This window comes from Euleptes europaea, chromosome 19 (genome assembly GCF_029931775.1).
Source record: "Euleptes europaea isolate rEulEur1 chromosome 19, rEulEur1.hap1, whole genome shotgun sequence".
Classification (NCBI taxonomy): Eukaryota; Metazoa; Chordata; class Lepidosauria; order Squamata; family Sphaerodactylidae; genus Euleptes; species Euleptes europaea.
This window is the reverse complement of record NC_079330.1, coordinates 17,048,519-17,065,420: the sequence shown is the minus strand read 5'-3', so window position 1 is coordinate 17,065,420 and position 16,902 is coordinate 17,048,519. Positions and strand designations below refer to the sequence as shown.

The following is a 16,902-nucleotide window of genomic DNA, read 5'->3' as shown; positions in this document are numbered from 1 at the left end:
ACATTCCATACATTCTTTTTAAAAAATGCATTTTGTCTGATCCAAATCTACTGCCCATCAGTTTCTTTGGATATCTCTGAGTTCCAGCTTTACAAGAGAGGGAGAAAAAAATTATTTCTCTGTTCACTCCTTTTGGGCCATTCATCATTTTATAAGGCTTCATCATATTCCAACCCTTAGATGTCTTTCTGAAATATATAAAAATATGTTTATGCCCACCCAAAAGCTTAAAGGAAACTGGAGAGGCAGGAACTCTCTCCGACAGAACGGGTCTTCGTTTACATTAAGATCCCCATTTTCTGAGTTCTGCCAGCAGGAAAGAACGCATGCTGCAGTCCCATCCTGACCAGGGCCCCCTGAACTGGAAGCACATGAACACATGAAGCTGCCTTATATTGACTCAGACCCTCGGTCCATCAACATTGTCTACCGAGACCAGCAGCGGCTCTCCAGGGTCTCAGGCAGGGGTCTTTCACATATCCTACATGCCTGGTCCCTTTAACTGGAGATGCCGGGGATTGAACCTGGGACCTTCTGCATGCCAAGCAGATGCTCTGCCACGGAGCCATAGCCCCACCCCGTCCATAGTACACTGGGAATGCTGGCTGGAATGGGTCCGGCACTTACTTGCTGGGATCCGGCATCTGACTGCAAACTGCCCGCAAGTACTGGAAGCTGTTTCGGATGGAGTGGATGTTGGCCATACCCATGAACACCACCTCGCAGTTTGGGTAATACTCTGAAACACAACGTGGATGGAGAGGTCAGCTGGTTGCCAGTCTCGAGGGTCAGAGGGAGCATTTCACAGAAGGAACTTGACCACAAGTCAGTGGGCAGGCCCTGTGTTTAAACTGGCTCAGTCATGAGAAACAGCAGGATGCCTGGTGCCTGGGTCATAAATAAGTGCATAGCTTCTTTATGAGAAGGAGTGGATAAGATTCCCTGAAAGACACCTCGTGGTACCTTTTATTCCAATCACTCACAACCAGCACAAGGCATCCCCTATGAACCCTCAGCCCACTAAGACAGCCAGTGTGGTGTAGTGCTTAAAAGCAGCGGACTCTAATCTGGAGAACCAGGTTTGATTCCCTGCTCCTCCACATGAGCGGCGGACCCTAATCTGGGGAGCTGGGTTTGATTCCCTGCTCCTCCACATGAGTGATGGACTCTAATCTGGAGAACCGGGTTTGATTCCCCACATGCAGCCTGCTGGGTGACCTTGGGCCAATCACAGTTCTAGGGGTGATTGTTAGCCGCTTTGAGACTCCTTTTGGTAGAGAAAAGAGGGGTACAAAAACCAACTCTTCTAACTCAAGAAGCCCACAGAGGCAGGAAGGCACAGGATGGGGATGCTAGAATGAAGTGGCTGGGCTCTTGCTCATGCCCCCACCTCCTTATGTGCCGCTGGGGCCCAAGAAGGGCTATAGCACCCAATGAAGCTTGTACCTTCACACTCGCAGCCTCCTCCCTTGGCTCTGTTGGCAACCGCCGCTGTATAAGACCGGGCATCCAAGATCAAGAGTTTTTGCGGAGCCGCTGAACTCTCCACGCTTGAGCCCGCCGTCAGTGATGAATCTGCAATGAAAGAAGTCTGAATCCTCCCATCCCTTGACTGAGTGCTGATGCTGCAAAAGCTGCCCAGCAACACACAACTCGGAGAAAAGCTGAAGCAAGTACAGGACTGAGAAGACATGGTTGGTGACTAGAATAATCTACTCGTTAACTGAATTTGTAAAAGCAGAATGAGGAGCACTAAGTAATACTCTAGAACAGAATATTTTTACTGTTGGAAAGGCAACATCGAGCAAGTAACAGAAGTCTTTCCCCCCACTTTGTTATTTCCAGCTTCACTGGAGTATTCCAGACGGTGCATTAGTGGTGACATGCAAAAGGTGGCCAACACTTCCCTGTTTCTGTTGGGAATAACAGACAGCATCCAAGAGCAGCCTTTGCTCTCTCCGCCAGGGACAATGTGTGTGTGTGTGTTAAGTGCTGTCAAGTCGTTTCCGACTCATGGCCCTACGAATCAATGTCCTCTATAACGTCCTCTCGTTAAACAGCCTTGCTCAGGTCTTGCAAACTGAGGGCCGTGGCTTCCTTTATAGAATCAGTTCATCTCATCATGGGTCTTCCTCTTTTCCTGCTGCCTTTTCCTAGCATGATTGTCCCCTTTCCTAGCATGATTGTCCCCTTTCCAGGGAATCTCATCTTCTCATAATGGGACCAAAGTACGATAGCCTCAGTTTAGTCACTTTAGCTTCTAGGGAATATTCAGGCTTGATTTGATCTGGAACATGTTTATTTGTTATTCTGGCGGTCCACGGTATCCGTAACACTCTCTTCCAACACCACATTTCAAAGGAATCTACTTCCTTCCTGTCAGCTTTCTTCATTGTCCAGCTTTCACACCCATACATGGTACCCTGAAAAAAAAAACAAGGGAACAAAGTACATCTCACTTACCAAACCCTGCATCGCAAGCTTCGTTCCCATCGCTGAGCCCAGAATGCGGAGTCCCCCCAGCCACCCTCTGTCCAGGGTTCAAGGCACAGGCTTTGGCAATGGAGGTCACCAGGTACTCGTCGTCCGCATTGCGCCAGCCCCACCAGCTTATTTCGGGCTGGCTGCAGCGTGCAATCACCGCCCCGTTGCGCAAGTGTCTGAAAGAGAAACCAAGTTCATCTAGCTCTCGAATCCAGGGCCCTGTTCCAAAAAGCCAGTCATGGAATGACTTCATTTTCTCCACTCGAAAAATCAAATCAACGCTTCAAAACAGAGAGGCCCCTGGGCAATGCACAAGCAAGCAATACAGGCTGGTCCATGTTAGACTAGTAAGCCAAATTACAGGATTTTGATATTGATTCAGATTTATTAATACGGCAAAGCCATTAAAATATTCATATCAATTACAAGATAGAATTAAAAGATACAATATTTAAAACTATGGGATATATAATTCTTAAATAAATTGAACAAATTACTATTCGCTAAAAACCTCAGATTACTATAGTATTTTCCGTTTTAGGTTAGATTGCCAAGCCCCCGCTTTGTCTGACAGATCTTGTATACTGCAGCACAGAATTTAGTTACTTGTTTCATTGTCTGGGCTGACCCTTCTGATAGGAGATTCCTCAACCTCCCTTTCACTGGAAACAATCAGTAAGTATGAATTTTTTGGTTGACAGGGTGAGGATAAGAGAAAAGCAGAAAACATCCCTGCGTTTTCGAGGATCTTGTGGGAAAATATTACATCTTGCTTGGAAATGTCTTTAGTAGAGATGGGGGTCTCTAAATTTTGCCCCCAAAACACTGTTAGCAAAGTAAGTTATTGCAAATGAAATGATCTGAGGAACGCAGATTCTGTACAAGAAATAATAGAATTCTACCCAGAACTCAGTCATACAGTGGCCCTGTATGTAAAGGACTATGTCCAAAACTGTGATGAACAGCAACAGGGGTACTTAGGTCAAGCACATAATCACAGTCGTGGCCATGAACTCAAAGGGCCGTCTAGACCCTTTCCAGACATGCGAGATGGGACCTCCTTCTTGATTTCCCCCCTGAAAATGTATATGATGCTGCTGCTGCTGGTAGAACCCCCCTTTGGTCAGGCTGGGGCCAAGTTGTGGGTATTGACCGACCAGTTAAAAGTCTATGGGATATACAATTCTTTTAATTCTTAAATAAATTGAACAAATTACTATTCGCTAAAAAACCTCAGATTACTATAGATTGCCAAGCCCCCGCTAACCTAAAAAAAGTTAAAAGTCAATGATCCTAGACAATCAACCAAAATGATTAGGGGACTAGAGCAACTGTCCTATGGGAAGCGGTTAAGACGCTTAAGGCTGTTTAGCTTGGAAAGAAGGCAGCTGAGGGGAGACATGATAGAGGTCTATAAAATTATGCATGGTTTGGAGAGAGTGGACAGGGAGAAGTTTTTCTCCCTCTCCCATAATACTAGAACACGGGGTCATCTGCTAAAGCTGGAGGGTGAGAGATTCAAAACAGATAAAAGGAAGTATTTTTTCACACAACGCATAGTTAAATTGTGGAACTCCCTGCCCCAGGAAGTGGTGATGGCTGCCAGCTTGGAGGGCTTTAAGAGGGGAGTGGACATATTCATGGAGGAGAGGGGTATTCATGGCTGAGTTAGAATACTAGTCATGCTGCATACCTATTCTCTCTAGTATCAGAGGAGCATGCCTATTCTATTATTTTGGGTGCGGTGGAACACAGGCAGGATGGTGCTGCTGCACTCGTCTTGTTAGTGGCTTCCTAGAGGCATCTGGTTGGCCACTGTGTGAACAGACTGCTGGACTTGATGGGCCTTGGTCTGATCCAGCAGGGCCTTTCTTATGTTCATATGTTCTTATGACAATCTTTTCTAATGTAGGATACTCTATAGCAGGGGTGTTGAACTCAATTGTTACAAGGGCCGGATATGACATAAATGTCACTTGGTTGGGCTGGGCCATGCCTTGCCAGCCCAGATTGGGACTGGAGGGGGTTGCTGTCTTGGCTGGCTCGCGAGCCGGAGAAGAGCTCTCAAGGGGCTGGATCCGGCCCGCGGGCCTTACGTTTGACACCCCTGCTCTACAGCTATTTACAGATATTGAGATGCCTCTAAGGTCTGATTCTGATCAAAAGACTGACCAGAAATTTTAAAAATAAAGCGTCTGATAGACACTCGTCCAATTTTATTTTGGGAATCTCCAAGGAAACAGAGTCCCCAGCCTTACTGTTCCAGTTCTCGACTGCTCTTTTCAGTTCCTAACGCATGACCTAAATTTAATCCTCCTGGTTAAAAGCGGTTACTTTTCTGACCTGTTCTCGGTGGACAAAGTGAAGAGTTAACACCTCATTGAAGCTCTGCTGTGCAAGAAAAAGTGGACGGAGGTGAGCATGAATATCAGATAGAGTCCCTCAAGTGATAAGCCCTGAAAGGGTCTACACGTCGCAGCAACTCCATCAGCGCATTCTCTACCACTGTGCCTGCACTTATTGTCCTCTACTGTACAGCTGTTTCCGTACCTGTACACAACCACTGGAATCCTCTTCCAAGACCGAAAGGAAGCCACATTCTCCAGCTCCTTATCAGTGATCCAGACGGGAACGAGCAGCTTCTGCGGATAGCTGGTGCATAACCTACGGAGGAAAAGCCACAGAGCCTGACCACAAGATAGGAGTAACTGAAATGACATTAAACTTCAAACCTTCCAAACTTGTAAAGGAACGTATGGTGAGAGACGACTGATAAGCGCTTTTGATGTTGGGTTGGAAACAGGAGATGTGGCGATCTTGACTGATGATGAGGTGACTATCAGGTACTAAGAGAACACAGTAGGAAAAAGTCCAGTAGCACCTTCAAGACTAACACAATTTCTGGCAAGGTATGAGCTTTCGTGAGTCACAGCTCACTTCTTCAGAGATTTTGTAAGCTGTGACTCACAAAGGCTCAAGCCTTGCCAGAAACTGTGTTAGTTTTTAAGGTGCTACTGGACTCTTGCTCTTTTCTACTGCTACAGACTGATTAACATGGCTACCCATTGCAAACTAAGAGAATACAGTCATTAAAAGACAGCGCAGCTCTAGGATCTTTGTATGTAGCAGGATAAAGCAGGCTTGATTCTGCTTTTTGGGAAGGGGGTTCACCAAAGGCAAGGAAGGGTGACTCTGATTATCCCCTTTTGTTTTCTGCAATAGGACTGAGTTAGCAACCTTCTTCTGGTGTCTCCAACTGGAAAAAATCTTAAGTTTTGGAAATGTTTACAGTGCTTTCTGCATCAAACACAGTGGGAGACTCTGTTGCAGCAAAAGCAAAATGTTCTCTCCCACCCAAGCCTGGTCCCATACTGAAAGGGACCCTGTGGAAATGGTGGAAGAGCACACAATGATGCCCAGCAACAGATGGAGGTTTTTGCACTACAGAATACACGCATATAACCACATGACAAGAATAACAATTCCTGACGCTGGAGAGAAGATGCAGCAGCAGAGCACACTTCCATTGCACCTAGACCCACACCTTGCTAAGAACTGCTTTCCCAAACACTTTTAAATAACATTTGATTTATGCTTAGACTTTAAATTACTGTAAGTGTCTGAAAAGCAGAGTCAACAATCCAAAGGGCTGCTAGGCGTTTTGCCACTATATTGCAAAGTCAGGACCGCATTTCTAGTCTGAACTGCATCAAGTCTCTTGCGCTGCTATGGAGGACGCTGGCCCAGACCTATAACAACAGGGTGGCTGCAGACTCTTTGCCTTCTCCCTTGAGGGTAAAAAGGTAAAAGTCCCCTTTTCAAGCGTCTGGTCATTCCTGACCCATGGGGTGACGTCACATCCCGACGTTTACTAGGCTGACTTTGTTTATGGGGTGGTTTGCCAGTACCTTCCCCAGTCGTCTTCCCTTTACTCCCAGCAAGCTGGGTACTCATTTTACCGACCTCGGAAGGATGGAAGGCTGAGTCAACCTCGAGCCGGCTACCTGAAACCGACTTCTGTGGGGATCGAACTCAGGTCGTGAGCAGAGCTTGGACTGCAGTACTGCAGCTTACCACTCTGCCCCACGGGGCTCATATCCCTTGCAGGAAGACCAGGAAAAAACCCTGATTACTCACTTGTAGTTGTTGTTGATGTCAGAAACCCTCCAAACGTTCTGCAAGTCAAAGCCCATCCGGGCCAGCTCCATCTCAAACCGGTATTTCACGTGGTCTCCTGCAAAGGCACACGTGGTTAACAAGGCTCCACACAGAGGACTTCAATCACAAGGACGTCACGGGTTCCAGTTAAAGCAAATGGAATATCCCTCTGCATGTAAATTAGTCAGATGTAGAGTGTTGCAACTTGACAAATGGAGCACTGGCTGCAGAGCGCTCTTTGCACCATCTGGGCCTCCCCATTCCAAAGATTCTACCTGCTTATTGTAAATGTTTATCTGTTCCCAAATATAGAGTGCTTTTCTCCAAGGCCAGATTAAATGAACTGCCACTGCAGGAGTTAGCAAGATTTTCAGGGGTTTCCTTTTCCGAGCGACTTTGTTATTGTGGATCAGGGAGTTTGGACACTGTTTGGCATTTTTTTGTAGACTGTAAAAAGCATGATCTTGCCAGAGACAAATGGATCACAATACACATTCAGAGGTGGAGACCTGCCCTAAAGCAAGATATAGCTGATCCTGATCCAAATGTAACCCTCGCCATGACAAAAATTTTATCTACGGTTTTTAATGATACCTCCTTTTAACTGTACTGTTTAGAAATTATATTTTTTGTATGTTCGGTTATTTATGTATCATGGAATGTATTGAATTTCTTTTGCTCATGACCTATTGGTACACGAGCATAAAGAATGGAATAAAGGAAAAAGGTTCCAGTGGAGCTCTTAATCGGTCCCTGCGTTAAGAGAGGCACAAAAGAGAGAGCAAGACGCAGCACCGAGGTGCCATGCCTGGGGGGCTGCCGACGTCACCCCCCACAACCTTTTGGAACCAATCTCAGAAACTGCACGGGAACTCACCCGGGCGGCAGAGGTGAGCATGTTGGTCCTCCTCGTCGGCGCAAACCCCCAAGCACCAGGCGTGATAAGCGAACGCAAATAGGTCTTCCAGCTTGGTAGGGCGAGCGATGGCTCGGCTCAGCCGCTTCAGCCACTCCTGGCATTGCTTGAAAGTAGAGAAATGGCACCTGCAACACACAGGGGGTGCACACTCTCACCTGCTGCAGGAAGGCGACACTGTCGGGGAGGGGTTCTTGGTTGAACGGGGCACGTGCAAAAATAAACATCTACAAAAAAGTCTGAACATGATGAGTGCTGTATTGTGCACCTGTTTCCAAGACTAGCGGCAATGGTCACTAGCATAGATGACTAACGCAAACACATAAGAACATAAGAAAAGCCATGCTGGATCATACCAAGGCCTATCAAGTCCAGCAGTCTGTTCACACAGTGGCCAACCAGGGGCCTCTAGGAAGCCCACAAACAAGACGACTGCAGCAGCATTATCTTGCCTGTGTTCCACAGCACCTAATATAATAGGCATGTTCCTCTGATACTGGAAAGAATAGGTATGCATCATGACTAGTATCCATTTTGACTAGTAGCCATGGATAGCCCTATCCTCCATGAACATACTCACTCCCCTCTTAAGGCCTTCCAAGTTGGCAGCCATCATCACATTTTGGGGCAGGGAGTTCCATAATTTAACTATGCGTTGGGTGAAGAAATACTTCCTTTTATCTGTTTTGAATCTCTCACCCTCCAGTTTAAGTAGATGACCCCACGTTCTAGTATTATGAGGGAGGGAGAAATACTTCTCCCTGTCCACTCTCTCCATACCATGCATAATTTTATAGACCTCTATCATGTCTCCCCTTAACCGCCTTCTTTCCAAGATAAACAGCCCTAAGCGTTTTAACCGCTCCTCATAGGGCAGTTGCTCTAGCACTCTATTTTGGTTGCTCTTTTCTGCACCTTCTCAAGCTCTGCGATATCCTTTTTTAAGTGTGGTGACTGCTGGGCATTTTGCCACTCTATTGCGCGTCAGGACCACATTTCTAGTCTGAACTACATTAAATGCCACAATTTAGACAGCTTAATCCAAGACAGGTCTATCAACAACTATTAGCCATGGCAGCTAAACAGAACCTGCATGGACAGAGGCAGTCTACCTCCGAGATTCAGATGCTAGGGAAATTTCCTGCAGGCATCTGGTGGGCTGCTGTGGGATGATGGGACTAATCCGGCAGAGCAACAATAAGGCTTGGGGGACAGCAGATGTGCTACAGGTGGACCAGCCACTCTGCAGAATAAGGAGCCCAGTTCCTCCACCCTGGCTTAGCTGTAATACCCAAGATGGCATAAGGCAGCAGCTACCTGACTACTTTGGAATCCTTGCATACGATGTGCAGCTGGAACATGTCCCGACTCTCCACGCTTTCCATCATCCTCAAAGGCACCTAAAAAGAAAGATCGGGCACAAGTGAGCAAGCAGAGACTATACCTGACCCAACAAAGCAGGCATCCAGGAGGACCCCCCTGCATGGCTCTAGGGCCTGGAACCTGGCTCCAAAATGCATGCAGTCCTAAATGCCACATGGCAGAAATTTCACAGGTTGGGTACTAGCAGTAAATGTGGAAGGTAAAGACAGGGATAGAGACCTAGAGGCCCGGGGGGTGGGGTGGGGGTGTTGCAGGGGGAAATGTATAGCTTTTTTCACCTCAAGGTCTTTTAAAATATTTTTTTCCCAATGGAAAGATTGGAAATTTTGGATACCACTGAAAAAAACTACTATGAAATATTTTCTCTTTTGGAATGACAAGGTTTTACTTACCCCAAAATGTACCGTATGTAGCTTTTATGTAAGACAATCTACAGCATTAAAGAATGCTTCTGTTCAAATAATACTTTTGTTTTACTATAAAATTTGTGCTTTCTATTTATGGATTTTATTTTTTTCCTGCCTCTTGATTGGCAAAAAACTAAGGTAAAATGTGTTAAAGTAGCAACGAGGATAACTGTTTGTAGCTCCAGTACAGGATATACATATTTGCAATTTTGCTTATAGGGAGAGGAAAAAGCATTTACTTTTAAATTTCATAAATATGTAAAAGAGTACAATTTTATATGTTCTCAGTTATAAATTATGCATTTTATACTGTTAAAGCATTAAAGGAAGTTTAGGATTGATTAGGAACTAAATTTCATTCCCCCACCCCCCACCCCTGGACAAAATCCTTTGTCATGACTTCAAGAGAAACACATCTTGGGGGGAGAGGGAGGGAGTAGATTTCAGGAACAATGGGGCTCAGTAAGGCCAAAGAACCCTAAAGGTTCATTTCAAGAGACCAGAAATCGCAACTCAGCTGGTCTGGGAAAGACACTTTGAAGAGAAAAATGTTCCACAGCTCATAGGCACAGCTTGACAGAAGTGCTCACAAGCTGACTTTCAGGTGACAGCAACAAAGTGGGCATTCAACCCCCTTTTCCATCAGACGCTATTAGGTGGTTTGCAACTCGCAAAAGCCAAAAATCGTCCAGCAGAAATCTGAGCTGCAGCAGCCCTTCATCCACTAAAAACGGCAGCAGCTGCCTTGCCAAACGCACAGGATTTTCATGGGTTTCAGTTCCTATTCAGAGTTATTGGGGGGAGGGGGGCTGGCTTGTATCAGAGGAGCTAGGAGGGGAACTGGGTTGACAGCAGGGCATGTTTCACTCGCCCTCTTTCTCAAGGGATCCTTTGTGTACAGGAAGGAGGAGAAAACACAGCCGAAGAAAGACGCGGATCAGTTCGGGGTTGGCCACAGAAGCCGCCCTCCCCATGACCAGGCCCTGGCCCACACATGGCTCGAACAGGTTCTCTCAATTTAGTTCCAAGAGCCTAAGGAACAGGAAAAATGCAGGAGCCCCGACACAGCAGAGTCGGGTCCTGTGAGACAGTACAGAGCAGGGGCTAACATGGAGTTCACCCCCTCCAGTGCACTAATCCTGGCTTCTCAGCACGAGTCACTGCACAAAGCAATATGGAGGAAGCTGAATGCCATCACATCCCCCCCTAAACAAAGCAAGGGCCTGGTTTTGTTGAAGCAACACAATAGAAAGGGACCCTCCCGCTCCCTGGCAGTGACAGACCGTAAGCATTCCTTTCCTTGCCGGCGCATGGGTTACGTGGGAAGATCTGCTCTGCACACAGGCTGGGTTGACTGGGAGCATGGAGTCGGTGTGAAGTTTTGCGGCAGAGGTGGAAGGCCCAATGGCCTTCTGGCCCCTTCCAACTTCCTTTCAAGGGGGGGAGGGAAGCCACCCCCAACAGGAAATTGCAGACCCCTGGCAGAACAAGCTGCCGAACACAGAGGAAAAACTTACGTTGATTACAGAGTCCTTAAACTTTATATGGAGCCGGTAGTTGGAGATAGCAATGATGGCGTCGCTCGCATGGCCCAGGTATTCCACACCCTCTCCCTGGAGCACCGTGAATGGAACCTAGGAAGAGGCAAAAGTGCACGACTGAAGCAGATGCCTTCCAGACTAATCCGGTCTCACACCTCCACATGCTGGCTTGAGCAGATTCTGGAGAGGCAGGGTATGAATAACCCCCAAGCTCCTCTGGGCCTTTGTAGGCCATTTATGCTTGGTAATTACCAGCTTGTTTCAGGCTGAAGTGCCCTTCATATTTTTTTTTTTTAGTTTTTCACGCTGAACGGTCATTCAGGAAACCGGCACATACCTGCTTCGCATTTCTTAAGAGCCCCTTTAATGCAACCTTGTGTGTTTGCTCCGCCCCCACCTCAAAGAATCCCCTCAAGGAAGCATGCAAAAATCACAGCTGCGCATTAGCTATGCAAACAGCGGTTGCTCATGGCTATGCGAATGAAGGGCTGTTGTGAAAGAAAGAAGTCTGGCAATCCCATCTACACTCCTTGGGTGGGATATAAACGACAAGAATACATGGATAAAACCGTATTTTAAAGTTCTTTTAAAAGAGCTTCAAGGAAAAGACACCAAATCCTTTGAAAGTTCTCAGAGCTCAAAATACACTGCATTTGAACTGAAGCGTTCAAGCTTCTTTTATCTCCCTGATCAAACTGGGGAACCTCCCCTTCTTGTTTAAAAATAGATCTAATTTTTTTTTGCTGGTTAACTGGAAAGCTTAACATCTCCAAGTTTGTGTGAAATTTTGCAGGGGATGTGCAATTCCCACAGGACCGGGGAATCATGCTTGCAGAGTGTGTTTTGGCTGCTGGCACTCAAAGGAGTACTGCAGCATCCCTTTGGCCTTGCATTTTTTTTAAACCTCTCAGAGCCAATCCCTCAAATCCCTGAAACAGCACTGAGAAATTGTGGTTATGTGCTTGTAAAAAATGAGGGGGCAGGGGGAGAGAATACAGCTGTCAAGTGGATTCCCAAGATGGGAGTTTTGCCCCGTTAGACTGTTCCAGACAACAATGACACAGCAAAATTGAAGACAGCTCAACAGCCATTCACTGGAAGTTCTCAGTTAACTCGCAGTGCACACAGAATCATACAGCTGGAAGGGATCTCCAGGGTCATCTAGTCAACTCCCAGCACAATGCAGAAAATTCACAACTACCTCCTCCCACATCCCAAGTGACCCCTACTCCATGCCCAGAAGATGGCAAAAAACAACAACAAAAAAACCCTCCAGGTTCCCTGGCCAATCTGGCCTGGAGGAAAATTGCTTCCTGACCCCATAATTCTGCTAATTGAAGAAAATTGTGGAACTCCTTGCCCCAGGATGTGGTGATGGCTGCCGACTTAGAAGGCTTTAAGAGGGGAGTGGACATGTTCATGGAGGAGAGGGATATTCATGGCTACTAGTAAAAATGGATACTAGTCATGATGCACACCTCTTCTCTTCAGTATCAGAGGAGCATGCCTATTCTATTAGGTGCTGTGGAACACAGGCAGGAGAATGCTGCTGCAGTCGTCTTGTTTGTGGGCTTCCTAGAGGCACCTGGTTGGCCGCTGTGTGAACAGACTGCTGGACTTGATGGGCCTTGGTCTGATCCAGCATGGCCTTTCTTATGTTCTTAAAGGAAAGCAAGTTGGCTCTGACCCTGGACGGAGCGTCTATTTTATTTGGAATTAATATTGTAAGCATTTGAATACTGTTAGCATTTGAAAAAACTACTGCTAAACATCGAGCCAACCAATGTGCTAAAAAAATTCATTCTCAATTAAATGTTGAAGCCCTGCCCTGTCAAAAGCCAACCCATATAAAAAGTTGTTCTCACAGTGCTTCCGAACAAGGACTTGGTAAACCACTGGAGAAAAGGAAGCCGCCAGGTTATGGAGCAGTCACTGACAGTTCCTCTCTAGTTTCCCTAGAGCTCAATGCTGGATTGTTCCGAAGCAGAAGTAGAAGGAACGCCCGTTCCAGAGCATGGCCTCTGAAGGATAACCTGCCCCAAATCTTCAGAGGCCCTTCTCAGAGCGCTCCCACCTGCAGAGGCAAGGCAGGCAGCTGCCAAGGATAAGCTGTTCTCTGTCGCGGTGCCTCACTCAGTAGCCTTCTGCACCAGTCAGTTGCCACCAGTCAGCTCTACAATATTCAAAAGATATCTTTACCTGCCTGTTAACTGCCCCAGTTTATTGCTAGTTCGCACTGGCACTTAAAATAACCCACTTTGGGTCACAGAGAACACTGCGACTTTTCAGTTCCTTGCTCAGTATTTAACAGTATTTCCCCCCCTCACAAATTACCAGTGCCTTGCAGGGAAAAGGTACTGTAACAGCTAATGTGGCACACTGACATTGTTCTGGGAGAATCGCCTGGGTTCCTCTGAGCCCTCCAAGTAGGAGAAGCATAGCAGAAGGAGGTAGATTAGAAGAGACTATAGTCAAACAAGCCCTGAATGGCACCTGAGAGGTAGTTGTCTGTCCCTGTAGGTGTTGCCAGGGTCCAAAGCTTCCATGTGCCTGCAAGATGCCCTATACATGTGATCACCTTCTGGCCTTAAGCTTCACCCAGGTTTGAAGAAGAAGAAGAGTTGGTTTTTATAGGCTGACTTTCTCTACCTTTTAAGGAGAGTCAAACCGGCTTACAACCACCTGCCCTTCCTCTCCCCACAATAGACAATTTGTGAGGTAGGTGGGGCTAAGAGTTTGGAGAGAACTGTGACTAGCCCAAGGTCACCCAGCAGGCTTCATGTGTAGGAGGGGGGAAACCAACCCAGTTCACCACATTAGAGCCCGCCGCTCATGTGGAGGAGTGGGGAATCAAACCCGGTTTTCCAGATTAGAGTCCACCGCTCTTAACCACTACACCACGTTGCCCAGCAAGCAGTCCCATCCCACTTGCTAGGGCCTCCCTTGGCAGCTTACCTGTAAAGATTCTTCTTCTTTAATCAGTTCTTTGTGGGGAAACAAGTCCTTGGCCTGGATGTACTCCAGACTGGGAGGGCCTTCCTCACCCTGAATGGCAAACACAAGAAGATGAGTCCAGACATCCATGACAGATTAACTCACACACAAAAAACAGCCACCCCACTGCAGAGAACACACTCTTCCCCCAGTGCAGTAGAGACTGGCTAGTCACATACCTTCTGTGCCCCCCACCCCACTGAATAATCCATTCTCTTACAGGATGTAAGACCTGGACATGGGCAACACATCTTTTCTCTGCAGAGATTAGCCAGCCAACAGTACAAGTCCCAGATATTAGAGACAGTCTGTGGTGTGGAAAGGCTTGTTCTATTGATTTCTGCATTGCTTTGGAACCAAGACTGCTGAACAGGACTTGTATCAGAGGGGAGTAAATTCTCACCAGTATAAGCTAAAATATCTATTAGCTAAAGTACAAAATAAAATACAGGTTGAGTATCCCTTATCTGGACATCTGATATCCGGACTGAACCAAAACCCAGACTTTTTGAGGTGGCTTGCAGGCATTACTCAGCATCACGCCAATTTGCTTTCTGATGGTTTAATGTACAGAAAATTATTTTTAAAATACTGTTTAAATTACATTCAGACTATGTGTATAAAGGCTATATAAAACATAAATGAATTTCATGTTTAGACTTGGGTCCCATCCCCAAGATATCTCATTATGTATATGCAAATATTCCAAAATACGGTAAGATCTGAAATACAGACAACGTCTGGTCCCAAGCAGTCCAGACAAGGGATACTTAACCTGTATAATAAACTTGGGCACATGTATTTCAAGGTCTAGAATCTGCTCCTTTGGGGGGGGGGGTGTCACAATTTGGCAGTTTGCCCCAAGGTGTGGATTAGAGTCCAGACCTCTAACTGAGAATCTTTGCTTTAATTCTAAGGTCTTCATGGCTAATCTCTGCTCTTTTCTTCTTTTATAGAAACAACATTCTTCAACTTTCCTTCCAAGCCCAGGCAGCTTTCTGAACTAATTTCAGGCCTTGTCTCAGTATCCTTAATGCTCCCAAGACCATATGTGAATCATCTTCCACAGTCTCCAGAATTTCTCTGACCACAATCTTCACTAAGCCATGTTGAATTGGTTTGAGAGTGATATACCCATCATGGCTCTCTTTAAATACCATGGGAACTGTAGTTCCGGGAGGATGCAGAGTATTCTCTGTCAGAAATTATGAAATCATCTTAAAAAAAAACTACAGTTCCCAGGGTTCTTCAGTGGAATGCTATGACAATTCAGATGGATTTTAACTGCTGTGCAGATAAGCTGTCTGATACTTTCCCAAGGCTGTTCTCTTTACCCAGGAATTAACTGGTTTTATTTGCGCAAGAGATGGAAAAAATACTAAATAACTTTTCCTCAGTCCTGCTACTGTTCTTAACATGGCCAGAACTGCCTTAAAAGGCAGCTCTCTCCTTAAGATGGGGGCTTCCCCTTGTAACTTCTCCTTTACCCTTTTCATAGCCTAGAAGGGCGCATAAGTCTATCGGCTTTGGGGTTTACTCAGGAAGTTAGCAGGATGGGGGGAAATATTTCAAATCCCTAGGAAGCGGCATGCATTCCTTTTAAGAGACCAGCAGGTGCTTAAGATATTTCATCCAGCCCTGGGGGAAGGGGGCGGATTTATGTTGCATTTTTAACCTAGATATACCCTCCAACATGATTCCATTACCGTCTCCATCTGGAACTTCACATAGCCCTAAAAGTCCATTTTCATTCCTTTGCAAGGACACCAAGTAAAGTCTGGGGCTCTTTTCTTTTCCTTCTCATCTCATGTTATTTTTACCTATAGCTACTTTTCCTGATCTGACAAAGTAAGTTTTGACTCATGGAAGCTTATACCCTTGAAAATTTATTCTGTCACTACAGACTAGCATAGCTACCCACCTGAAACGATGTTATTTATCTTAACTTTGTAAACCATAGGAGAATCTAAGGAAAATGTAAGGATAACCAGACTTCCTCCCAAGAATCACAGAGTTGGAAGGGAACACCAGGGTCATCTAGTCCAACCCCTTGCACAATGCAGGGAATTCACAACTACCTCCCCCTCACACCCCCAGTGACCCCTACTCCATGCCCAGAAGATGGCCAAGATGCCCTCCCTCTCCCTAGAAGACAGAAGATTCTGAGAAATCAGCACATCATTCAAGGTGTCCTGGGTCCCGATTAACGTGTTCACACCTCCCTCTTTTAAAACACAGTGGTTTTGCTCGGAATGGGCTGTGATGGTTGAGGATTTAAATCCTGCTATACAAAAAAATGTAGGCCCTGTGCCATTAAAAACACAATTCAAAAGGACAGTTCATGTTTTGCATTCAGAAGGTTCTGAGATCAATCACAGGTCTACAAGTTTCTCAGACAGAAGTACTGCAGAAGACTCTTGGCTGCTAGTCGAGAGTCCTGGTCTCAATAGACCAATGATCAGAATTGGCATAAAGCATCTTCACACATTCACTTTATTTGCTAAATCCAGGCCCAGATGCCAGCAGCGGTATTCAAGAAGAACAGAGCCAAAGCATTGATATTTTAAAAATGACCAAAAAAAGGTTTTTAAAAATAATAATCAGAAAATGGATCTGAACTCCACAAAGCTGCTAGTGGGCCTTGCTGAAGGAGAACCGTTTGAGGAGGGGAAACCCTGTGTTTTAACCACATAACAGAAGCAGGGGAGGTTTGGTGAAGGGCCATGACTCAGTGCTACAGCCCTTGCTTTACATGCAAGCATCTCCCATTGAGGGATCTCACGTTCGCAGGTATTAGCAAAGAGCTTCTCTGCCCGATATCCTAGAGAGCTACTGCCAGCTCAGAGGAGGCAAGACCGAGCCAGATGCACGAAGGGTCTGACTCAGAATAAGGCAGCTTCATAGGTCCCTTTTAAGCCTTGGATAAATTGATTTTGGATGCCCCTGCATTTGATCCTATTAAGAGGCACGGCTTTATGTATTCTGGATTTAACAATCACCGTGGGTCACTTTCAGACAT

General features: G+C 46.0%; 1 protein-coding gene across 2 annotated transcripts in view; it reads right to left on the bottom strand.

Annotated features, from left to right (window-relative positions):
* The window catches only part of MTMR4 (myotubularin related protein 4), a 43,584-nt gene that overhangs the window by 14,135 nt on the left and 12,547 nt on the right, over positions 1-16,902 (bottom strand). For both annotated transcript variants that reach the window (XM_056864931.1, XM_056864930.1), the window contains exons 2-10: positions 13,845-13,934; positions 10,866-10,982; positions 8,876-8,958; positions 7,520-7,686; positions 6,622-6,718; positions 5,035-5,148; positions 2,464-2,660; positions 1,447-1,575; positions 628-739 (exon numbers count right to left, since the gene is read on the bottom strand). In XM_056864931.1, coding sequence (XP_056720909.1) covers positions 628-739; positions 1,447-1,575; positions 2,464-2,660; positions 5,035-5,148; positions 6,622-6,718; positions 7,520-7,686; positions 8,876-8,958; positions 10,866-10,982; positions 13,845-13,934 — 1,106 coding nt within the window. The remainder of the gene's footprint in view (positions 1-627; positions 740-1,446; positions 1,576-2,463; positions 2,661-5,034; positions 5,149-6,621; positions 6,719-7,519; positions 7,687-8,875; positions 8,959-10,865; positions 10,983-13,844; positions 13,935-16,902) is intronic.